General features: G+C 41.5%; 1 protein-coding gene across 8 annotated transcripts in view; it reads right to left on the bottom strand.

The window, feature by feature from the left end:
• Positions 1-21,314, bottom strand: part of ITSN1 (intersectin 1) — a 243,004-nt gene that overhangs the window by 70,736 nt on the left and 150,954 nt on the right. For 4 of the 8 annotated variants that reach the window (XM_017526161.2, XM_017526162.2, XM_017526166.2 and 1 more), the window contains 6 exons: positions 17,654-17,901; positions 15,090-15,249; positions 10,692-10,897; positions 9,525-9,607; positions 5,540-5,706; positions 2,021-2,066 (listed from right to left, as the gene is read on the bottom strand). In XM_017526161.2, the coding sequence (XP_017381650.1) occupies positions 2,021-2,066; positions 5,540-5,706; positions 9,525-9,607; positions 10,692-10,897; positions 15,090-15,249; positions 17,654-17,901 (910 nt within the window). The remainder of the gene's footprint in view (positions 1-2,020; positions 2,067-5,539; positions 5,707-9,524; positions 9,608-10,691; positions 10,898-15,089; positions 15,250-17,653; positions 17,902-21,314) is intronic. The other 4 variants (XM_017526163.2, XM_017526164.2, XM_037737649.1 and 1 more) reach the window with 1 other exon arrangement.

The following is a 21,314-nucleotide window of genomic DNA, read 5'->3' as shown; positions in this document are numbered from 1 at the left end:
CACAAACCAGGCTCTGAAACACACATTTCCCCTAGCCCAGGAGATTTTGAGTATGAAAAGACAGAACCCTTCTCTGCCTGAGTTCTGGCACATCTGCAGCTACTGCCTTCTGAACTTCTAGAAGCAATACAGAACAAACTGTTCTGCTCCTCTACCCTTGCTCTCCAAGTGTGGTTTGTGAAAGAAAGGAGAAAAGAAGGAAAGAAGGACAGAAAATAAAAAGAAGAAAGAGGGAACGAAGTAAAGAATGGAAAGGAAGAACGCAAAAAGGTCCCATGTTCTGATGGGATTTTCTACTTTTCCACTCACTCCAGGGAATGAGTAAGACTCTGGCCCTTAAGCAAGCCGCTCTCATCCTGTTCTGCGTGTTATCAGGGGTCCGCCACCAGGACAGAAGCACTCGGAGATCATACTGCAGGCCTGGCTCTGCCTGATACTTTGGAGAGCTTGGGGCAAGCAAGAAAGGCCAGAGCACAGTCTATTGCCCCAGCCTAGGCTCTGACTGAGAGCTCCAGCAGGGAGGCCTACGCTGGGATGAGGACTCTCCTGCAACACACCAAAGACCAGCTCTTGATTCCAAGAGTTTATGATTTGGAGAAAGACCAAACTAGTGTCCTATTTGGCACTGGATGTTCTTGCTCCTCATGGGACCTAGCATGTGCAGCCAGCGATCTGCCCCAACATTATCTGCGGTCTTTCGTGTCCTTTCTTGCTAGTTTCAGTGCAAAGTAAAGCCCACCTGGGCATCATCTATGAAATATCTGGACCCTCTGGAATGACAAACGTCCAAAACTTAGAAAACTTGCAGTTAAAATAGAGATTTGATGGGGTGGTCCAATGTATCCCCATACACTGATTGTATTTATCTGACTAAAATAAAATCCTAGACTATGTGAAACCTCTCTTCCTTTTTCTTGCCATTAAGTCCAGTCGGAGCTGAGCACCAGACAGACAAGCAAATCCATCGCTTGGCATTTCAGTAACTGTTTCAACCTATAATTTACTAAGGATATGTTAGCAAAAAAGCTCTAATGACCTAGACCAGGAAGACATGCCATGGAAACCATATTATTTCACATCCGCTTCTTTCTTCTCTTTTTTGTGCTACTATTTATAGCACATGTGATTTTATTGAAATCAACTAAAACGCTTTGGATTCAGAGGTGTGACTATAATTTTGTACCTTCAATGTGTACAAAAACCATCTGATGGTCTCTAAATTAATGGGACCTACACTCAGATAATATCTGTTGCCCCTCTAATCTTCTCCATTGTTTTGTGTCCTGGGAATGCATTGTTTGGAAATGAAAAGGGGCTAACCAAGCCTAAAAGGAAGACTGAAAAGCAGCTGAGCCCATAATCCTACAGCTCCATGTATTATAACTTCTCAGCATCTCGCCTGAATTCTTTCTTTCTTTTTTTTTTTTTTTTTTTTTTGAGATGAAGTCTTGTTCTGTTGCCCGGCTGGAGTGCAGTGGTGCAACCCTGGCTCCCTGCCACCTTGGCCCCCTGGGTTCAAGCAATTCTCCTGCCTCAGCCTCCCGAGTAGCTGCGATTACAGATGTATGCCATTATGCCTGGCTAATTTTTGTATTTTTTGGTAGAGACTGGGATTCCCCATGTTGGCCAGGCTGGTCATGAGGACTCTCCTCCAGTGCACCAAAGACCAGCTCTTGATTCCAAGAGTTTTTGGTTTGGAGAAAATGATCCATCTGCTTTGGCCTTCAAAATTGCTGAGATTACAGGCGTGAACCACTGTGCCTGGCCTCACCTCAATTATTTCTCGACAACCCAAGAGAACACTCTGTCAGGTAACGGCTCCACTCCTTACGTGTGAAGTAACAGACAAATCTTATAACTAAGTAAAATTATTAATGGATTCCAAGGAGAGGAGTTACTCTCCGCACTCTCAGGAAAGATTCTTTTTATTTTAGGATCTATTCCTAATCAACAAAGATGGGGAACAACTATCAATTACATTCAAAACATTGAAAAGTAAGCATCAGGATTTGTAACTTACCAGGTTTTTTTCCTAAACTCCCTGTTTTCCCAGCAGTTCCAGAGCCCTTAAAACAGAGCAAAAGGTCTCATTTGCATGCTGAAGTTTTGATCATGCAGCTTAAAAAACGATTAATGATGATACAAACCCACTTGAGCCCCGAAGCCCCACTTTTCATTCTGGGAAAACACAGCACTGCATCACCTGACACAAGGATATAGATCAGGAAAACATGGGACAAAGTAAGTACTTTCAAACATGTGGCTTTTACTCATTTCTATAAGAGGAAGAAACAGCAGAGTATGGGGCCCTGTAAGAGCCCAGGGGGCTCCAGTATTGACCATGCCGAGCACAGGCATTTCTTGGACCTGGTCGAATCCAATAGGCGTCTCCAAACTAGGAAAACTATTAGTCTGCATCCTAAACACTAAGCTCGGGCTTGTTACCATGTGGTTAATTATGACATATTTCACACATAAAAAGTACAGGGAATAGAACTCATGAGCCTACCACCCAGATTTAACACATTAAAATATTAACATTTTGCTATATTTGCTTTAAGAGCTTTCTTCTTTAAAAAACTAACACAGTACAGGGACAACTGGAACCGCTCTCTTCCCCCATCCTATTCAGCCCTCTCTATCCAAAGAGGCAGTGGCTGTCCTGTGTGGCCTTTCCACCCAATTTCACAGTGTTTATACACTGAAATTTCTCTATCAATGCATAGAGGCAGAGCATATTTCTTCCCAACTATCAAGCATTTAAAAAGTGCTCTGGGGTTGAATTCCTCTCTGGGATACTCATGGAATTTTAAACCAGCCAAGTAAGCCAAGAACAGAGACCACGAGAGGCAGGACAGGAGCCAGAATGGAATCTGTTGTTACAAAGTGCTTTATTCTAAATTAATTTATGCTCAAGTCTATCTTGCAGTAAATTAAGTATTCCAATTAAAACAAAACAAAAGGCTTAATAAACTAAACATAAGTTACTGAAAGAATAAAAATATGCCATTTATCTACCAGGAATACAACTTACAGTCTCTTTATTTTGCTTATTGAAATTTAATAACCATTTAGCAGGAAAAGTTTAGGTTAAATTTTTACTTGATTCTGCTTTATTAACAAACAAAGTTATACAATGGCAATCTCTCGCTATTTTTTAATGGGCTGCATATCAAAAAAAAGGAATAACAATGAAACAAGATTCCAGTGACCAGTTACTTTCCTAGTACAGGCTTAGAATCTACTCCCTACATTCCATAAAAAGAACAAAGCAATTGGCAGTACTCAACAGTAGAGTTCAACTAGTTTTAATGCACTCTATTTGAAAAACCACAGCCAACCCAGTAAGCTGGGACGGATTCAGAAAGCCATGTTCTGTACTCCGTGCACCTGTAAAGCCTCCCAGACTGTGTGCCCCAGACCTGCCCATACAGAGAAGGGAAGCAGGACGGGACAATCCTCCCTATGTCTAGACTTCAATTCTGGTATCTGAAGCTGGGTCTGGTATTAAGTTTGTTCGAATATTTTGCTTTTACACTGAATTCTGTATCCAACTATGACAAAAGAGCTGAGTTTTTAGATTTTTTTCATTATTCAATAGTATAGCTAAATGTGTATGTAACCTTTTTAGTACTGCTATTTCTTCTGTGGCTAATAATTTAAGACTGTGGTTAAGAAAGTACCTTACAACTCCACTTACCTTAAAAAAAAATCACTGTATGTTTTTCTAAAGTTTACTTTGGATGGTTTTATTAAAGCAGAAAACTGTAATTTCTTAAAATACGTTACAAGTAATGGCTTTTGTATTTTAATTGATCCAAAAGGTAAGGTCACTTTAAGAGTTTTCATGCATCGTAGTAGACACTGAGTTGGTTTTTAGTGTTTTATCCAACTCCCCTAAAATATCATCTGCATGACTCTCACTGGACTCAACGTGCTAGCCTAGAGAAGAATTTAATTCTGTCTCCAGGTCTGAAAAGTCCAATATGCCAGCTGTCTCACAGGGCAAAATTATTTTCTCCCAGACTTCTGTAAAATTCTCCAAGGGTGGGCAGAGTTATGTAAATCCATCCATTGGAATTCCACCTAGCTGCTCTCAAGACCGCAGCAAGAAAAACCAAAAAGCAAAACAATGCCACCCCTTAAAAAAACAAAATCCGGCCGGGCGCAGTGGCTCAAGCCTGTAATCCCAGCACTTTGGGAGGCCGAGGCGGGTGGATCACGAGGTTGAGAGATCAAGACCATCCTGGTCAACATGGTGAAACCCCGTCTCTACTAAAAATACAAAAAATTAGCTGGGCATGGTGGCGCGTGCCTGTAATCCCAGCGACTCAGGAGGCTGAGGCAGGAGAATTGCCTGAACCCGGGAGGCGGAGGTTGCGGTGAGCTGAGATCGCGCCATTGCACTCCAGCCTGGGTAACAAGAGCGAAACTCCGTCTCAAAAAAAAAAAAATCCAATCAAATAAAATCATTTCTAGGAGCTGCAGGAGAGGTTAGCAGGCCGAGGGCTGGACTACTGGAGCAGTGCACCAGGCCCAGCCTCGCCCCCAGAGCAGCTCCGAGCACAGGGGCCCATGGAAGAGCCCAGGATACACCACTGGCATTTGAAATAGAAAACTTTGTCCACCTGCTTACTCCTGAGAAAGCAGCCCCTACAGGTCCCCTGCCAGCCTTTTCTCTCTCAGTACCTAGGAGGTATGAGGAGAAAAAGAAAGTAACTGTGAATTGACTGTCAATGCTTAAAAAAAAAAAAAAAAAAGAGTCAATTATTGTTGGTTTTTTAAAATGTGCATTGGATCTGTTAAATGACTACATTTATACCTGAAACTCTCCACTAATGTGCAAGTGGCTCCTACAAGACAGACTCCCATATTCTGTGGTAGGTACACCCCACCATTCCACTAAACTTGCACTATCTTGAGACCATAGTTTATGCGATCAAATTTCTAGGGCTCTATTTAACAACAGTAGGAACATTTCCAATTTATACAGATAACAGCACTTAAATTCAGTCCTGATCAACAGAGATTCTAAGGCCTAGCCAAAGTGTACCCATCTCTTAGATCTTGTCTTTCTACTGTATGGGCAAAAATAGAAATTCTCAAAACTTTCTAATATCCAATATTCTGGAGCCAGTATCACCAGAATACTTCTGTTTATACAGACAAAACATTGCTATCTTTCTTGGGGCATTTAAAAATCAATGACCATAATGATCTAATCAAGAAAGTTTACTCCAAAGCATAAGTCAATTACATGCAGAAAGAGAGATGAATACTGAACATTATCTTCCCAGATGATTAGGACCAGCCCCGTCACAGCCTCCACTTAGCCCTTATGTGTTCTGCTTGAGGGAGGCCAATGCTTACCCTACAGTGCCAAATGACAAGATCAAACAATGACAGGTCACACTGGATTTACTGTCACATTCCAGAACTTAGCAAAACACAACAAAGCTCCACTGTCAAATATCATGTGACTCCCCGCAAAGAGAACCGCCACACAGAAAGGGAGAGGAAACAGTTAATGTGGGTTTACCTCTGAATCTTTAAGCCTCACATAGTTAGAAGGGAAGACTCCGGACTTGTCGCCCACTGTTCCTGTCCACCAGTCACCATCTTTCTTGGTAACCAAAATCACATCCCCTTGCTGAAAGGTTAAATCTCCTTGCTCAGAACTCTCGTAAGTGTACATGGCAATAAATTCTGGTGGGGAGAAATATTGAGATACGGAGAGAGCTTGATTGTTTAAAGAAATCCCAGACAGCTTTGCAAAAGCAAGTTTACGAATAAGGAAGTTAGGACAAGATCCATTCAAGAGAAGGGCTAGTCACAGATAAAACACAGAGCTGCAGAATGCCCTGGGCTCCATATTCCCCCAGTGTATATAAAAGTTCAGTGGCTGCAGACAGGGAGACAATTCCTGGGAAGACCCAGACATAGGAACAAAAAACCCGACTGCACGTTCACTAACACCTGAGTATTTATAAGTGATCTACCATTTGGCACCATGATTTCTTATTGAATGAAAACGGTTTTTATATTTAGTTTTAATTAACAGTTACATAGTACCTACTCTGTGCTGAACACTGGGTCAGATGCATTCATATGTGGGCTCTTGGTAAGCATATTAAGTATCTGTATTTCAGTTTTGAAGGTCCCACATCACAGTTTTAGAAAATTGTTAGATAGGATATATTCTCTGTGTAAATTAAACAAGACATACTTTTCATTATTCAAGTGCCCGAAAACTTGTGTCCTATTGTGTCATATACACAATATGATAGGAAGCTGTTAGAACACAAAATGAGTTACACATATTATTTAGTTAAAAATGGGCATCTAGTTGTCATTTAAGAGCACAAACAGGTAGAGAGGACTGATGATAAAAGAAATGCCTATCCAATCCCAGAAAGCCTTTCAACAAGTTAAAAAGAAAAATCACAGTTTATCACATTTTATTATTCATGTAATTTAGTCTTAAAAGATAACAACTAGTGTTCTTTCGTGTCTTGAATTTGAAGGGTGTACATTACAGAAGAAATTTTTCTTTTTGATTATATGTAGAACTTTGCATCACTCTTGGTTGATTTTATTAAGGCTTAGAACCAAATCACATTCTCAGAAAGATCACCAGACACAAAATCCTAGATGGAGGTTCTAAGTAAACATTTACAGAAAGGTGCACATGTTTCTTATTTCTACTTTTTCTCCATTTTATCCTAGGCCTTTGTACGTATTTTTTAAAGCAACAGAAAAATCACCATTTACCCAAAAAGTTCATTTTTATAATGGGCAATGTATATTTCTCTCTAAACCTCAGATGATATTCCTTTAATGTCGAGCCTTGAGTTGAGTAGGAGGCCGGAATTTTGTATGGAGAACTCCTCCGGTTAATTATCAGAGCCTCTGCAGGAGGTGCGAATGAAAACTAAAACAGACAAAAACACAAAATCCTCTAACCCCTGTGCTCACATGGGTAGCCCCAGGAGCAACAAGGGGCCTCCTTCAGCGCCAGTGTTGACCTGTCAGCGCCGAGGCCAGCAGCAATTGCTGGTGGAGAGCACTGGGCCCCATGGCAGACACAGGTCATTCAAACGTCCCAGGGAAAACAGAAGACTCTCTGTCTTTAGCCCTGAGGCGCTGGTAACACATACCTTCACAGTGAAAATTGGAAAAATGATTTCCCACACAAGGAAATCAGGGTTTGGTGGCTTTAATAGGGTCATTCTTTTTTCATTAATAGACTCATTTTTCTGATTTCTCCATACTCTGACCCTTCCCTTTTGATTTTGCTCCCTAGTACTGTTCTTTAGATCACATTTGGCCATTTAAGATGGGATCCTTGGCAATCAATACTTTCCCCAGTGATTCCTCAACTTCAAAGTCACTTTCTTTAAAATGGATCCAAATTTTGAAGTAACTTTCCAAATGCTTAAGAAACTTTAGAAACGTGAACTCTGGCTGAACTTGGTATTGTAGTATAAAATATAAAATATAAAGGAGACTGGAAAGACTGAGGCTGGCCTTGCCCTGCCTTGCACTAAGGCATCTGCAAGCGGTCTTGGGGGACAATGAAACCCAGAGACGTGATGATGTATAGGCAGAGGTTCCTCTTCAGCTACCCTTCTCATGAGACATTTCACAGAAGGCACTGGCCATCCCCAAGCCAATATTTTAAGAGCAACCCCAACCGATCATCTATTTTAACTGGTTTACAGTTTACTTTAAATTTGATTATGTTCAATGTGGTATTAACAAGAGGCTCATTAATATATGTAAATAGCTTTTCTCAGAATTTCTAAGGCTAATGTCCTCCCAACCCTTCACAAAGCCAGTAACCTTTCCAAATATTTCTAATACCTAAGTCATTTCAAAATGGCTGTAACAAATACAAACTAAGATTGGAATTTAACTCTATTCTGTCAACCAATTTTAAGTATATGTGTGGTTCATTTGTGACCTATTTATTGAGGCCTCAGTACATGTTTCAAAACAAATAGATAAACATTCCTCCACGTTGCTATTGGATGAAGATGCTCATACTTTATGTGGCTTTATCAGTAATCCAGGGAATGAAGCAAAAATAAAATAAAAGCAGTAGACATTTACTGTGCTTTGTTCTAAAAGCCTTCTGCATGTTATCACTTTATCCTTGTAATAATTTCCTATCTCAAAGGGTAGTTACCATGCCCAATTTACAAACAAGGAAGCTAAGGCATAAACAAAATAGTATGGTTACTAGATGGGAGAGTCAAGATAAAAACTCCGGCCCTCCACTGAGTCTTGACTGGATATCATACACTGAAGTTTTTTTGTTTGTTTGTTTCTTATTTTTTGGTGAGGTGCATAATTTGCTTTTTAGTAAATTGACTGCATGTGCTGTGTTTAAAGGAGCTTTTTGCCTTGTTACTCTAGCAGTGCATAAAAAAGTCATTAAGATAATGAGAATGTATAAAGGGAACTCTGCTAATCATCGTTTTCATGGTAATAGTAAAAATTAGGTCCGTGATTTGTTTAGTGATAAGGTTTTATAGCTATGCTATGAGCTAAAGAAATTTTTACTTTTAAAAATCCTCTTGAAAAAAGAACGCTGTTATTGTGAGTCTGAAATGCCATTATGCCTTAATCCTTGCTGTCTCCACCTAAAACAGCTAATTTAATAATTCTATTTTTCATTAGGCAAGGTTTCTAAGGAATGCAACAATCTCATTATGGCAAACAAACTAAATAAAATATTCTATTCTCATGTAATGTATTCAAGGAACCCATAAAGAATTACTATAGAATTAGTTACGGCATCAGTTAACACTGCTCAGACATCTACACAGAAAACCCACCTAACTCAAGGAGTCCAGTTAGGATGTGATCATGACTGTATTGAATATAAAAAAGACATGAGATTTTTACCATGAGGGTCTGAATTATGTAGGTTTTGGTCAGTTGGCATCTATATAATATTTAAGATTATGTCACCAAGTGGAGATTGGGAAAGAAAGCAATTACTTGCATAATAAACACTCAAAATAATTTTTTTAGGCCTAAATTGTCTGGTTTGGTTGTTTTCATAGAGCAAAGAAACTGAGTTTCAGTTTCACTTGGGATGGTACAGATGGCATTCATGTTACTGTGAGAACTCTACTGGTCTGCGCAGTTTTAAGATGAAATACTTATCTATATAAGTGAGATGAGACTAGACTATGTTAGGTGAAGCAATGACCACAATTTAGCTACAGAGAGGCTCAGAAAACTTGATTCTTAGTAAACTGAATGGGTCTCTTTTAAAAGTCAAAGGGCTCATAATAAAATATAATTAGAAAATTCAGTTTTTGATGATTAATGTATCTGACAGTATTTTCCATAAAGCATTCTGATTTTGTAAAAAGCTAAACTTTCGTTTTACTTTAGTTTAATATATTGATCATAAGTGTAGTCTATCTTAAGATGAAATTCAATTCTCATTTCAAACATTTACACAACGTCCTTGACCCTTTTGAAGAACATAATACAACTCAGACCCTCACCTTCTCCTGAAATGGCTGGCCTGGCTGCTGGAGAGGCTACTCGCTTTAGACTAGCAGGACTCTCTGAAGAACCAGACTCCATGCTGCAACAAGGGAAGAAGAGAGTATTTTAATTTTTGTTTTAAAAGAAAATAGTACAAATGACAGATTTTTCTGTTAAAACTGTTTGACTTTTAAAACTATAAATAATCCACAGCTGAAATAGTTGTACTTAGCTAGGTTAAAAACACATAATAAGGTACTACAGAAGCATGACTCTAAGCTCGCATTCTTCTTCTTAAGAGATGGGGTCTCGCTATGTTGCCCAGGCCGCAGTGCAGTGGCTATTCACAGGCGCGATCCCACTACTGATCAGCATGGGAGTTTTGACCTGCTCCATTTCCGACCTGGGCCATTCACCCCTCCTTAGGCAACCTGGTGGTCCCTTGCTCCCCGGAGGTCACCATATTGATGCCAAACTTAGTGCAGACACCCGATCAGCATAGCGCACTACAGCCCAGAACTCCTAGGCTCAAGCAATCCTTCCACCTCAGCCTCCCAAGTAGCTGGGACTACAGGCACGCGCCACTTGCCCAGAGCTTGCATTCTTATTTTTCAGCACTTTGCTATACTGGACACATAGCCTATGTACTAGTTTATTTCAAGGGATGACTGACTGAGAGATGCTCATTGAGTAATTTTGCTATTTTCATCTTCTTAAAGCTCATAATTTGTTTTGAACATCAATATGGTTGAAGGAATTCAACAACAACCTTAAGGTTCCATGCTGTAAGAACCTAATGAAAAAGACAATTAAGTCCTCTGATCATTTCCCCAAATGCTTTGGGTTTCTAAGTATTCATATATATCTGGCACAGTGCTGGTAATAAGCATAAAGAGAGTCATAATCTCCAACTAATGCACAAGGGTGTTCCAGATATCAGAGCTGAATTCCTTCTTGTGTAAGGCAATGAAAAACAAGACACATAGGTTTCCATGAGGGAAGAAAAAATGCACTTAATCTACAAGAGGCTCCCTTTTTGTACTACATATATTCTAACTTTTGCAGTTAAAAGATCTAGAAGACAAACTAATCCTGCAATTCCTGTGAATCTTAACTAGCGCAAACAGTAATTTAATGCCTAATATTCTTTTTCATCAAATACAGGTAGATAAATACAAAAATACCTTGTAGATTTCCTTATGGGCCCTGAAATGAGTTTCACGTAAGACTTGGGGAACCAACCCTTCTGACCTTGAACTTCTCCAAACCACCACATGTCTTGCTGTTCCAGGACGGTGATGACATCATTTTTGTTAAAATTTAAATGGTTGTCTTTTTTGGCTCTCCAAGGATACAGGGCTTGTGCTTGTAGACCCTCCACCTTTTCACCCTTGTGTGGAGTAACATAAAAGACCTCTCGTTATGTTGTGGTTTGTTATCAATTAGGGCAGACGTGAACATGGCACCTCTCCAACAAGCATAGGCCAGACAAGCACACACAGACACAAAGGGCCCTGAGGCAGCACAGCAGGAGTGCTGGATGCTTCACTGTTTCCCAACAATTGTTTACTTCCAAAAGTGGAGGCAAAAGCCTGCCAGTCTCTTCACAAAGTCATTGTCTGACCATCTAGAACTCTCCATTTCAACAAGCCAGGAGGTCACAATTATTCCATTGCATCTGGCTATGTGCCTTTTACATTTTGGTTCTATTTTCACTGTCAAGTTGCCCAGGACACCTCCACATTTCCAATCTGACTGGTATTTTTAGTGGAGGATTAACACTGGAGCAGAAATTTTATGAGTTTTCATGAGATCATTAACTGGCATTTTAGTTTAGGTGGACCCAGAGTAATAGGCCCTGTGCTGGATTATGCTTGTTTTAGTTCCTTTTTAGATAAAACAGGGATTTGGTTAGCATAAATTCATTGTAATTGCCATTTATTGTACATCTACATGCACTGCCCCATGAGACTATAAAAATGAAAAGAACAGTCTCTGCTTCCTCCAAATAATTTAGGGAAAAGCACTTTATTAACCATAAAACTCTATAAAGATGGACAGTATGGTATCATTAGCAAGTAACTCACAAATAATGGGGAAGAAAGAGATAAAAACAACCAAATATACCACCTGGCAGAATGAAATGTACTAAAAAGGAGTTCCTACTATTCACTGCAGGAATAAAGAGAAAAGAGGGATGAATTCTGCCTGGGGGCATCAGGGTAAATTTTACAGGGGCGTCAGCATCTGAGATGGGCCATGAAGGATGACAAGGACTTTGACAGCTAGGGCTTCGGAGGAAGGGCATTCCAGGCTGAGGGCGCAGCATGGGCAAAGGCCTCGAGGTGGAACACTGCAGGGGATCCGGGAAGAGAAGCACAATCCGGGGCTGCGTGTGGCCTAGTCTCATGGAGGGGTGAAGGAGGAGGTCAGGCTGGAAAGGCAGGGTGAGGCATTTATTATCTTTTAAGAAGCTATAGCATTAGACCATTACAATATCTTAAAGCATTTAGTAAAAAAAAATGAAACGTCAACTCTCAATCACATACGTGAATAGAAAAGAACAAAGGATAATGCCCAGAGATAGATACTTCCGAACCAATTTGTACTTGTCTTTTAAGTTATTTCTATTATGCTGACATTAAGTTATGATGATGTCCGATAAGCAGAGAATTTACAATAGGTCAAGTAGTTTCAGCATCTATGTGATAACCTCTAAATCCTGGTCTTCATATGAGCTTGCCTTCTTAAACTCACAACATCCCTATCCTATTTCCTTCCATTTAGCTGTACATTCACTCCTTTAAGTCCCTCAGAGCTGAGGAGGTTTCCCTGGATTTCGAACACCCACTAAGACTGTATATTCCCGACCTTGCATTTTTCCCTCTCACAGTGGCCTGCTGCCTGCATAGCTCCTTATCCCACAGCCCGTCTGCACTGTCCAATCCTCTTGGCCTCTTCACTGATTTCTCTAAGCATGGACCCCAGGGTCAGCCTTTCAACTGTGCTCTCACTGGCACTTCAGAATCTCTCCCCCTGAGAAATCTTCCCCATGTCTGCTTTGTCAACCTTTTCACATTGATGGGCCCTAATGACCCCAGCCTGGGCTGGATGTGAACTCTGGGTATGAATCCCAGGTCTGTCACTTACTAATTTTCTGACTTTGGCAACTGTTTCATCTCTCTGAATCTCCATTTCCATATCTGTAAAGTAGAGATGATACTTTCCCCAAAAAGCTTAAAGTTTAGCTATCCCATGGTAATATAAGATGTGTGTAGGTGGGGAGGGGAAGGAGTTTAGTAAGATCCATGCACAGTACTGCTATGATAGAAATAACAGTAGTGAACTAAATTACTATTATTATTCCTAGTCCCAAGCTGTGAAGTATTGCTAGAGAAAGCTGAGGCAATGTACAATGACCTACTACAGACTCAGGTTAAAATAAACCTGGCAATTCTTAATTCTTTTGTTTTTTTCTTTTCTTTTCTTTTTTTGAGATGGAGTCTTGCTCTGTCACCCAGAATGGAGTGCAGTGGTGCAATCTCAGCTCATCGCAACCTCCACTTCCCGGGTTCAAGTGATTCTCCTGCCTCACCCCCCTACCAGAGTGGCTGGGATTACAGGTGCCTACTGCCACGCCCAGCTGATTCTTGTATTTTTTTTTTTTTTTTTTTTAGTAGAGACGGGGTTTCACCACGTTGGCCAGGCTGGTCACAAACTCCTGATCTCAGGTGATCTGCTCGCCTCCCAAAGTGCGGCGATAACAGGCGAGAGCCACCACACCAGCCCAATTCTTCATTGTTGTCAGATCCCTCATTTGCCTGTCCCAAACCTCTCCTATGCTCCACAGCCGCCTGGGGCTCCCTCCTCACTGAGAACAGTATCATGCAGCCCAGCCTCAACATCTCTCTTCACCCTTCCTCACCCAGAAGAAAGCGACTCCCGTCTTTCCTGTGCCTTTACCGTCGTCTGCCTTGTACCAATTATATCTTCTGACAATTCACATTTTCATCCCCATCTCCACTGGCAACATGGCTGGTTCTTGCTTTCCCAGACCCCTCCACACTGCTCCCTCTCTGTCCTTTTGCAGACCTTTCCACTTTCTTGCTGCTCGTTTCCTTTTACGCCCCAGCAGCGTGGTTTCACCCTTCTCCTTCCCAGGTCACAAAGCTCTAGCTGTCACAACGAATGGTCTCTTCTTTGCCCTGACCACAGTACTTAATAACATAAGCAACCTCCCCTCCCCCACCTCCACTTTCTGGAACAACCTCCCTACCCTGTCACTGAGTCACTGTTAACTAAGCATGTGACATGTGCTAAATGCTGAGCTGGGACAGATGCAAAGGAAAGTACCATTTCCTGCTGAGTAGCTCCTGTTCTTCTTCCAGGCTACAGAACACACACGTGCCTGTGGATTTGCTATTTTCTCCCTGTATTCTCTCTCCTTGTATGACCTCACACGTTTCCTGAGATCTGATAAGGTTCTCTACGAGAATGGCTCCAATCTATAATCCCAGTCTCGCCCTCTCTTCCATCCTCCAGATCGATGTTCCAACAGCCTGCCAGACAGGGTCCCACAATCACCTTCAACTCAACACATCTAAAACCCAACTCTCCCTTTAACTACACATTCATTTCACTCTCTGCCTTCCTCCTTTCCTTTAAAGTGGACCATTTTCCTCGATTTCAGTCCTCTTCCCTTTCTTTCGGCTCCCACAGGTGTTGTGACTCCAACCTCTTCACTCTCCTCTGCAGTCTCTCCCATGTGCTCTCTTCTTCTGCTTCCACCAGCACCTCCCTACTTGGTGAACATGAACTCGGCCAGGTCCAGGCCTGCCCTGGGTCGCAGCTAGGTGACAGCAACGGCCCCGACTGGTGGCAATGCCTGACGGCCCTCCACTCTAATCTTCCTGCGTACCACACGTCCAAGATGGATCTGCCTAGAGCCTGTGTTTCATCTAGGTGTGGATCAGAAACGATCCTAGAACCCCCAGTGCCTCCCAGATGGGCACTTGCTGTTTGACATAACTATTTCCAGAAATTTCATTATTTTATCATTATTGTATGAAGCAAAAGAGAACTATTCAGAATAACTACCTTTGTTCTCTAAGCATTATTCTTTCTGAGGAGAGCATTTCAGAGCTTCCCATTAACCTTTAATCCGTCTACCTTTTCCAATAAAAACTCAATGGTCTAGACAAACGGAGTGGGCCATGATTTTCCTTAAACGGATTCTGTCTGCCTTAAACCCTTTCACCCAGCATTTTCTGTCTGATATGCCGGCCCTCTCCATTTTCTAGTAAGATCTTACCCACTGGTCAAGATGCAGCTCAAATGCCACTTCAGCAATAAAGCTTCCTTGATCAACCCAGGCAGGAGAAGTCAACTGTGCCCCCCCCACCCCTGAACTCCCAACTATTCACAGCAGATTTCTGGCTCCTGAACTGGATTCCCATACTGCCAGCCAACCCAGACACATATAACGAGGCTTGCTTCTAAATGACATTGCCAACAAGCATGTGCTGAAGTCGTTGGCACTAGATAGCATGCTAAGTCTTCACACTCTCACTGGCTGCCTTTACCTGGCCTAGCACAGGAGATGGGGAGGAACCAGTGGCTGTGGCTGGAGTAAAGGCGGACCTCTGCCTTAACTGGCCGGCACTTGGAATGGTGAGAGAGGGCTGGGCTGCCCATGCATCCCAGTTATCCGTTTCTGGTTTCTCATTTGTGCTGGTGGGCCACCTGGAGGGAAAAGCACAACACCATGAATAGCAGGCACTCTCTAATATGCCAGCTTTTTACCCACAGTACAGTGCCAAAAAAAAAAAAAAAAAAAGAGAGAGAGAAAAAGATGGTAACCGAAAAGCCTGTGCAACACAAACCCAGTATATTTATGTGGCTTTCTACAGTTAAAGAACAAGGAGGAGGCTGAGCACAATGGCTCATGCCTATAATCCCAGCACTGTGGGAGGCCGAGGTGGGCGGGTCACCTGAAGTCAAGAGTTCGAGACCAGCCTGGCCAACATGGTGAAACCCTATCTCTACTAAAAATACAAAAATTAGCCGGGCATGGTAGCGAACACCTGTAGTCTCAGCTACTCAGGAAGCTGAGGCAGGAGAATCACTTGAAGTCGGGAGGTGGACATTGCAGGGAGCCAAGATCGCACCACTGCACTCCAGACTGGGTAACAGAGTAAGACTCTATCTCAGGGTAAAAAAAGAACAAAGAGGAGAAGAAAAGGCATTAGGCTTAGGTTTGAGTCTGAGCTTCACGTATTAGTAATAACCCCCTCAGGCAAATTATAATACATTTTCTGAATTTTTATTTCCTCAGTGATAAAATAGGAACAATACTGTGCCACCTAAGATTAGCTGTGAGGGTCACATGAAATAGTGACTAGGGAAACACTCTGTAACTGTAAAGTACCAGAGAAATAACCTCATTTGATCATGACCAGTTGTAGTAACAATAGTTAAATGAGAAAAAAGAAGCTACGTGCTACATGGATCGGGAGCTTCTCAACACCATTTCTCTGACCCATGCATACTATAGTAAGCACCTGGTCATATGCCTGGATGCCACGCAATTACACGTGGCATCCTGACAGCAACCAGTTGTCCTGGATGCTGGGGACAGTTCTAGTTTTGTGATTTTAATAATTTTAGATAAACAGGCTGGGCATGGTGGTTGATACCTCTAATCCCAGCGCTTTGGGAGGCCAAGGCGGGAGAATCACTTGAGTTTGGGAGTTCAAGACCAGTCTGAGAAACATACTGAGACCTCATCACTACAAATAATTTAAAAATTAGCTGGGCACGGTAGCATGCACCTGTAGTCCCAGCTACTTGGGAGGCTGGGGCAGGTGGACTGCTTGAGCCCAGGAGGTCAAGGCTGTTGTTGTGAGCCATGGTTGTGCTACTGCACTCCAGCCTGGGTGATGAAGTGGGACCCTGTCTCAAAATAATAATAAATAATTTTAGATAAACATATCTGTGTGAGTGCAGCTCTAAAGGCAATTTACTTTTTACATCTTTGTAAGATATATAAACAAATCTGAAAATCAAAATAATTCCTGATTTTTGGTTTAGAAAACAAGATGCCCAAAATTATAGCAAGAGCACTGCATACCATACATTTATTGAGGAAGAGTCATCCTGATTTGATCCATAGCAAAAAAAAATCCTGTAAAGTATGGTATTAGTCTTCTATTTTAGCCTTAGTTTTCAGAACTTTTCAGTCGAGATCAAAAGAGGAAGGGAAAGCTTCAATTTGGAAGTCAAGCTAATGGAAGGTTATTGGTTTTTTTAAAAGCAGAGATTAGATGAGGGGAACCTTCTTTAGCACCTTCACCTTATTTCATGGAAAAATAAAGTATGAAAAACTTGCTATTCCTTACATCCTTCCCTCCACTTCCTCCCGCCCTGGGTAATTATTCTTTCTTTCCTCTATTTGTTCCATCTGATTCTTCTCCAGCAATACATCTGGATTCTTTGCCTTTGATTTGTTTCTTCTGAAAGATGATTCGACTTGAAAAAAAATTTAAACACTTCTTATTCAAATCACTCGTACTTGTGTCCTAGTATAAAATATTTTTAGACAATTGCTCATCTAGGTCATGGCCCTATAAGCTGGAAGTCTGGACAGCAATTTCATCTATCATCTCAAACCTCTGCTTACACGCAGTTTTTAAAATGCCACTTCCTGATGAACCAGGGCACAGAACTAACCGTGGCCAAGCGCAAACACTTCTTCATTCTACTGTACATTTGTGTAAGATTAATGAAAGTGGAAAGCTTGAAAGGAAACAGCTTTCTATCTTATTCAGAACCACATGACTGAATTCAATTTTTGCTTCTGCCTGGCAAGAAAAAGTGCTATTTGCATGCAGGAAATGACTGGAAATTTGCTGACTGACATGGATGTCAAAACAGATTATTAGGAAACTATATTTCTCCATTCCTTCTACAAGAGTGATAGATACAAATACACTAGTGAACAAAACAAGATCATAGGCAAATATTTTGTAAAAGCCAGCTCCCTTTCATAGAGGGACAACCCAAGACTATGAAAATACTTAGAGGGGGAAAAAAAAAGATGGCAAATTGGGATTTCAAAAATCACCAGGAAGAGCCCACTAACACGTACGTGGAGCTGAAGTCGGCCCAGTTATTGGGGGTCGTGGAGGGTTCTGAAGAGGTTACTGCCAAAGGGGCAGGGGTCTCACGCAAGGCCAGTTTGGGGGCAGGGGCAGATGTTGAATCAGTCACTGGTTTCACTGGAGCAGGAACCTCATTTTCTGGGATTTTCTCTGCATAGTTTGCAGGGAACCATCCTGTCTTTCCTTTTAATTCTCCTCCAAGCCATCCGGGTTCTCCAGTTTGGCTTTCATCCACCTGTGGAAAAAGTCAAACCTTCAATTTAAGTGGAACTAAATCAACCCCTGAATAGACCCAGCACCCTGCTACAGCAAAGTCCCAAGCCTCTGCCCTCTTTAGACTGACATATGGCATAGGAATTTCTTCATTTTAGTCCAAGTGTCTGGGAAGAGTCTCTAAGCAGTAATGCTGAAAAAAATGCACTATAATTCAAGTTCTTACTCTCTGTACTTTTTTTTAAAGCCTTTCCCCATGCTTTCCTAATAATGGCAGTTGAGACAAAGTGCCTGGAGTCCTCAGGCATGTAATTTAAATATTTTGATTTGGGAAGTGACCTGACAGGCTTCATCACTCAGAAAGTCACGTAATTATTAAAAATAATTTGACTTGGGTTTATTATTTAAAGTTGAAAGAAAAGGGTTCAATCAATATAAATTCAGTACTCTGAAAACCTCCAATAAGTAAGTAGCATTTTTTCAGTATAGGGACAAGGAAGATTTTAAAAGAACAAGGATTTGCTTCCATGGGAAGCAAAGCTGACTGCTGCTGTGTTTAGTCATTTAAAAGCTCCACAGACACATGATGAGAAAATTAAGGAAGTCATTATTTGCAGCAATAATCAATTTTATTAAGTAGTTTTCTTTTGCACAAATTTAACTTGCATATTCTACAAAAGTGCACATGAGAATACAGAATCATACTGTTCAAAAATTTCACAGAGGCTATCACACCAAATGCTTTTAAGCTTTGCATTTTAATTCTGACTCAAATGAATCATCCAAAATGGCCAAAACGATTCTATTTTTCTTTATAAGTTGCCCCTACTACTTTATGAGTAACAGGAGAATGACTTTGGAGGACAATCACATTTGCTATTAGAAAATTTATTTTCGGCTGGGCACAGTGGTTCACGCCTGTAATCCCAGCACTTTGGGAGGCTGAGGCAGGTGGATCACCTGAGGTCAAGAGTTTGAGATCGGCCTGGGCAACACAGTGAAACCCCATCTCTACTAAAAAAAAAAAATACAAAAATTAGCCGGGTTTGGTGGTTGGTGCCTGTAATTCCAGCTACTTGGGAGGATGAGGCAGGAGAATCGCTTGAACCCAGAAGGTAGAGGTTGCAGTGAGCTGAGATTGCACCACTGCACTCCAGCCTGGGCGACAGCGAGACTCCATCTTAAAACAAAACAAAAAGCTTATTTTCATTACTATAATTTTTATAAGGATCTTATCTTATGAAACCTTATATTTTATTTTTATCCCTTCATAGCTGCCTAAGGAGTAAAACATCAAACACTTCATTGGACATTAAAGTTGCTGCTTAGAATTCAGACATGGGTAGGCAGGGTCATAACACAACAATGATTTTGGAAAAATCTGACAAAAATATCAGTTGTCTAACCCATTCAAGTATTCAGTAAAAACTAATTAAAAATAAAGCAAAAAACAATTACATTAAACAAACATCTATCCGTATGTTCTAAGTGGAGAGTAAGTAATAGGGTTCAATATTTATTAGCTTATTTGAATAAAAAATGCTTGGGGTAGAGACAGAGAAAACAGAATACAAGGCAAGGTTTACTACTGAATTCTACCTGTTATTTACAAAATATTCAGCAAGTAGGGGATGCCTACTTGCTCCACTTTAGGGAATCTTTATTGTCACATATAAGAGCAATGCTTAAAGCTGAGAATTCTCCAAACAACCAAAAAAGGGGTTCCCTCAGATAAAATGCAGTAACACATCCAAAGGTTGAATTTCTGGCTTCACAGTTCTGTCATTCCCGCTCACACTTACACCCACGTGAACACACTAGCCACTTTCCAGTAATTGTTTTGTTCGTACTGTTCTTTTTCTGGGCAGTCCCAACTGTTTCTCTAGATGAGGACTTAAGATAAATTCTCCCCCGTTTGGATCTTCTTTTATGCTAAACTCAAATGGTTAGATGCCGGTGATACACTCTAACTTTGCAGCTGCTCCGCACTAGAAACATAGCTGTCTCTATCCAAGCCAGGTCCTGCCAGGCTTCTTAGTAGGCTCAATAATCAAGATCAGTCACCTTGGTTCTAGGACTAAAGGTGCTGTCAGGCAGGAGTGGGTTAGGAGCTTGAGCCAAACACACGATTACTTAGCATCAAGACTGCAAAGTGTAACAATCAAGAATAGGGCTCTGCAGTTAGACCATCTCAATGTAAGCGCTAGTTCTACAATCTATTAACTGGTTGACTTTGGGCAAGTTTAATCTCTTGACAACTCAGTTTCTTCATCTGTAAAATGGGGATAATAAAAATACCTGACTTATTATAATGCTCACTGTGAGAACGGACAAATATTTACACCAATGCCTGGCATACAAGAAGTGCTAGATTTTTATTTTATTTATTTATTTTTTTGAGATGGAGTCTCACTCTTGTCACCCAGGCTGGAGTGCAGTGGCACGATCTCGGCTCACTGCAACCTCTGCCTCCTTGGTTCAAGCAATTCTCCTGCCTCAGCCTCCCAAGTAGCTGGGATTACAGGCACCTGCTACCACACCCGGCTAATTTTTGTATTTTTAGTAGAGACAGAGTTTTACCATGTTGGCCAGGCTGGTCTCAAACTCCTAACCTCAGCTGATCTGCCCGCCTTGGCCTCCCAAAGTGCTGGGATTACAGGCATCTGCCATCACGCCCAGCTAATTTTTATATTTTTAGTAGAGATGGGGTTTTACCATGTTGGCCAGGCTAGTCTTGAACTCCTGACCTCAGGTGATCTGCCTGCCTTGGCCTCCCAAAGTGCTGGGATTGCAGACACCCACTGCCACACCTGGCCAGATTTTTTTTTTTTTAAGTCATCTCTCTTATTGTCCAGCTCTAATTTTGTGCTGTAGTTCTCTTACTTGGGCTTCTGTCCTGGTCTAAAAGCCTGGTTTGACTTTACCTTCACTCGAGGTAACAATCTGTTTCTTTGTACAGGAGTGCCCTGCTCCTTCTAGGTTGACTTTGCCATAGCAATCCTTTCAGGGCTCAAGTCAATCCCTTGATTGACGGGAACTCCTACCCATCTGCTCATTTTGAACCTCCTCAAAGGTCAGCTGCTTTGTTTAATTGTGTCCCCTGATCTATTGTCATTCCCTTGAAACAATGGGTCATGTTTGGTTAATAAGACTTTTAGGTCAGGTGTGGTGGCTCACTCCTGTAATCCCAGCACTTTGGGAGGCTGAGGTGGGCAACACGATGAAGCCCTGTCTCTACGAAAAATACAAAAATAAGCTGGGCATGGTGGTGCATGCCTGTAATCCCAGCTTCTCAGAAGGCTGAGGCAGGAGAATAGCTTGAACCTGGGAGGCGGAGGTTGCAGTGAGCCAAGTTTGCACCACTGCACTCTAGCCTGGGTGATAGAGCCAGGCCCTGTGTCAAAAAAAAAAGGAAACCCAAAAGAAAATGAAAAA

This window comes from Cebus imitator, unplaced genomic scaffold (genome assembly GCF_001604975.1).
Source record: "Cebus imitator isolate Cc_AM_T3 unplaced genomic scaffold, Cebus_imitator-1.0 Scaffold41, whole genome shotgun sequence".
NCBI lineage: Eukaryota > Metazoa > Chordata > Mammalia > Primates > Cebidae > Cebus > Cebus imitator.
This window is presented reverse-complemented; position numbering and strand designations above follow the sequence as displayed.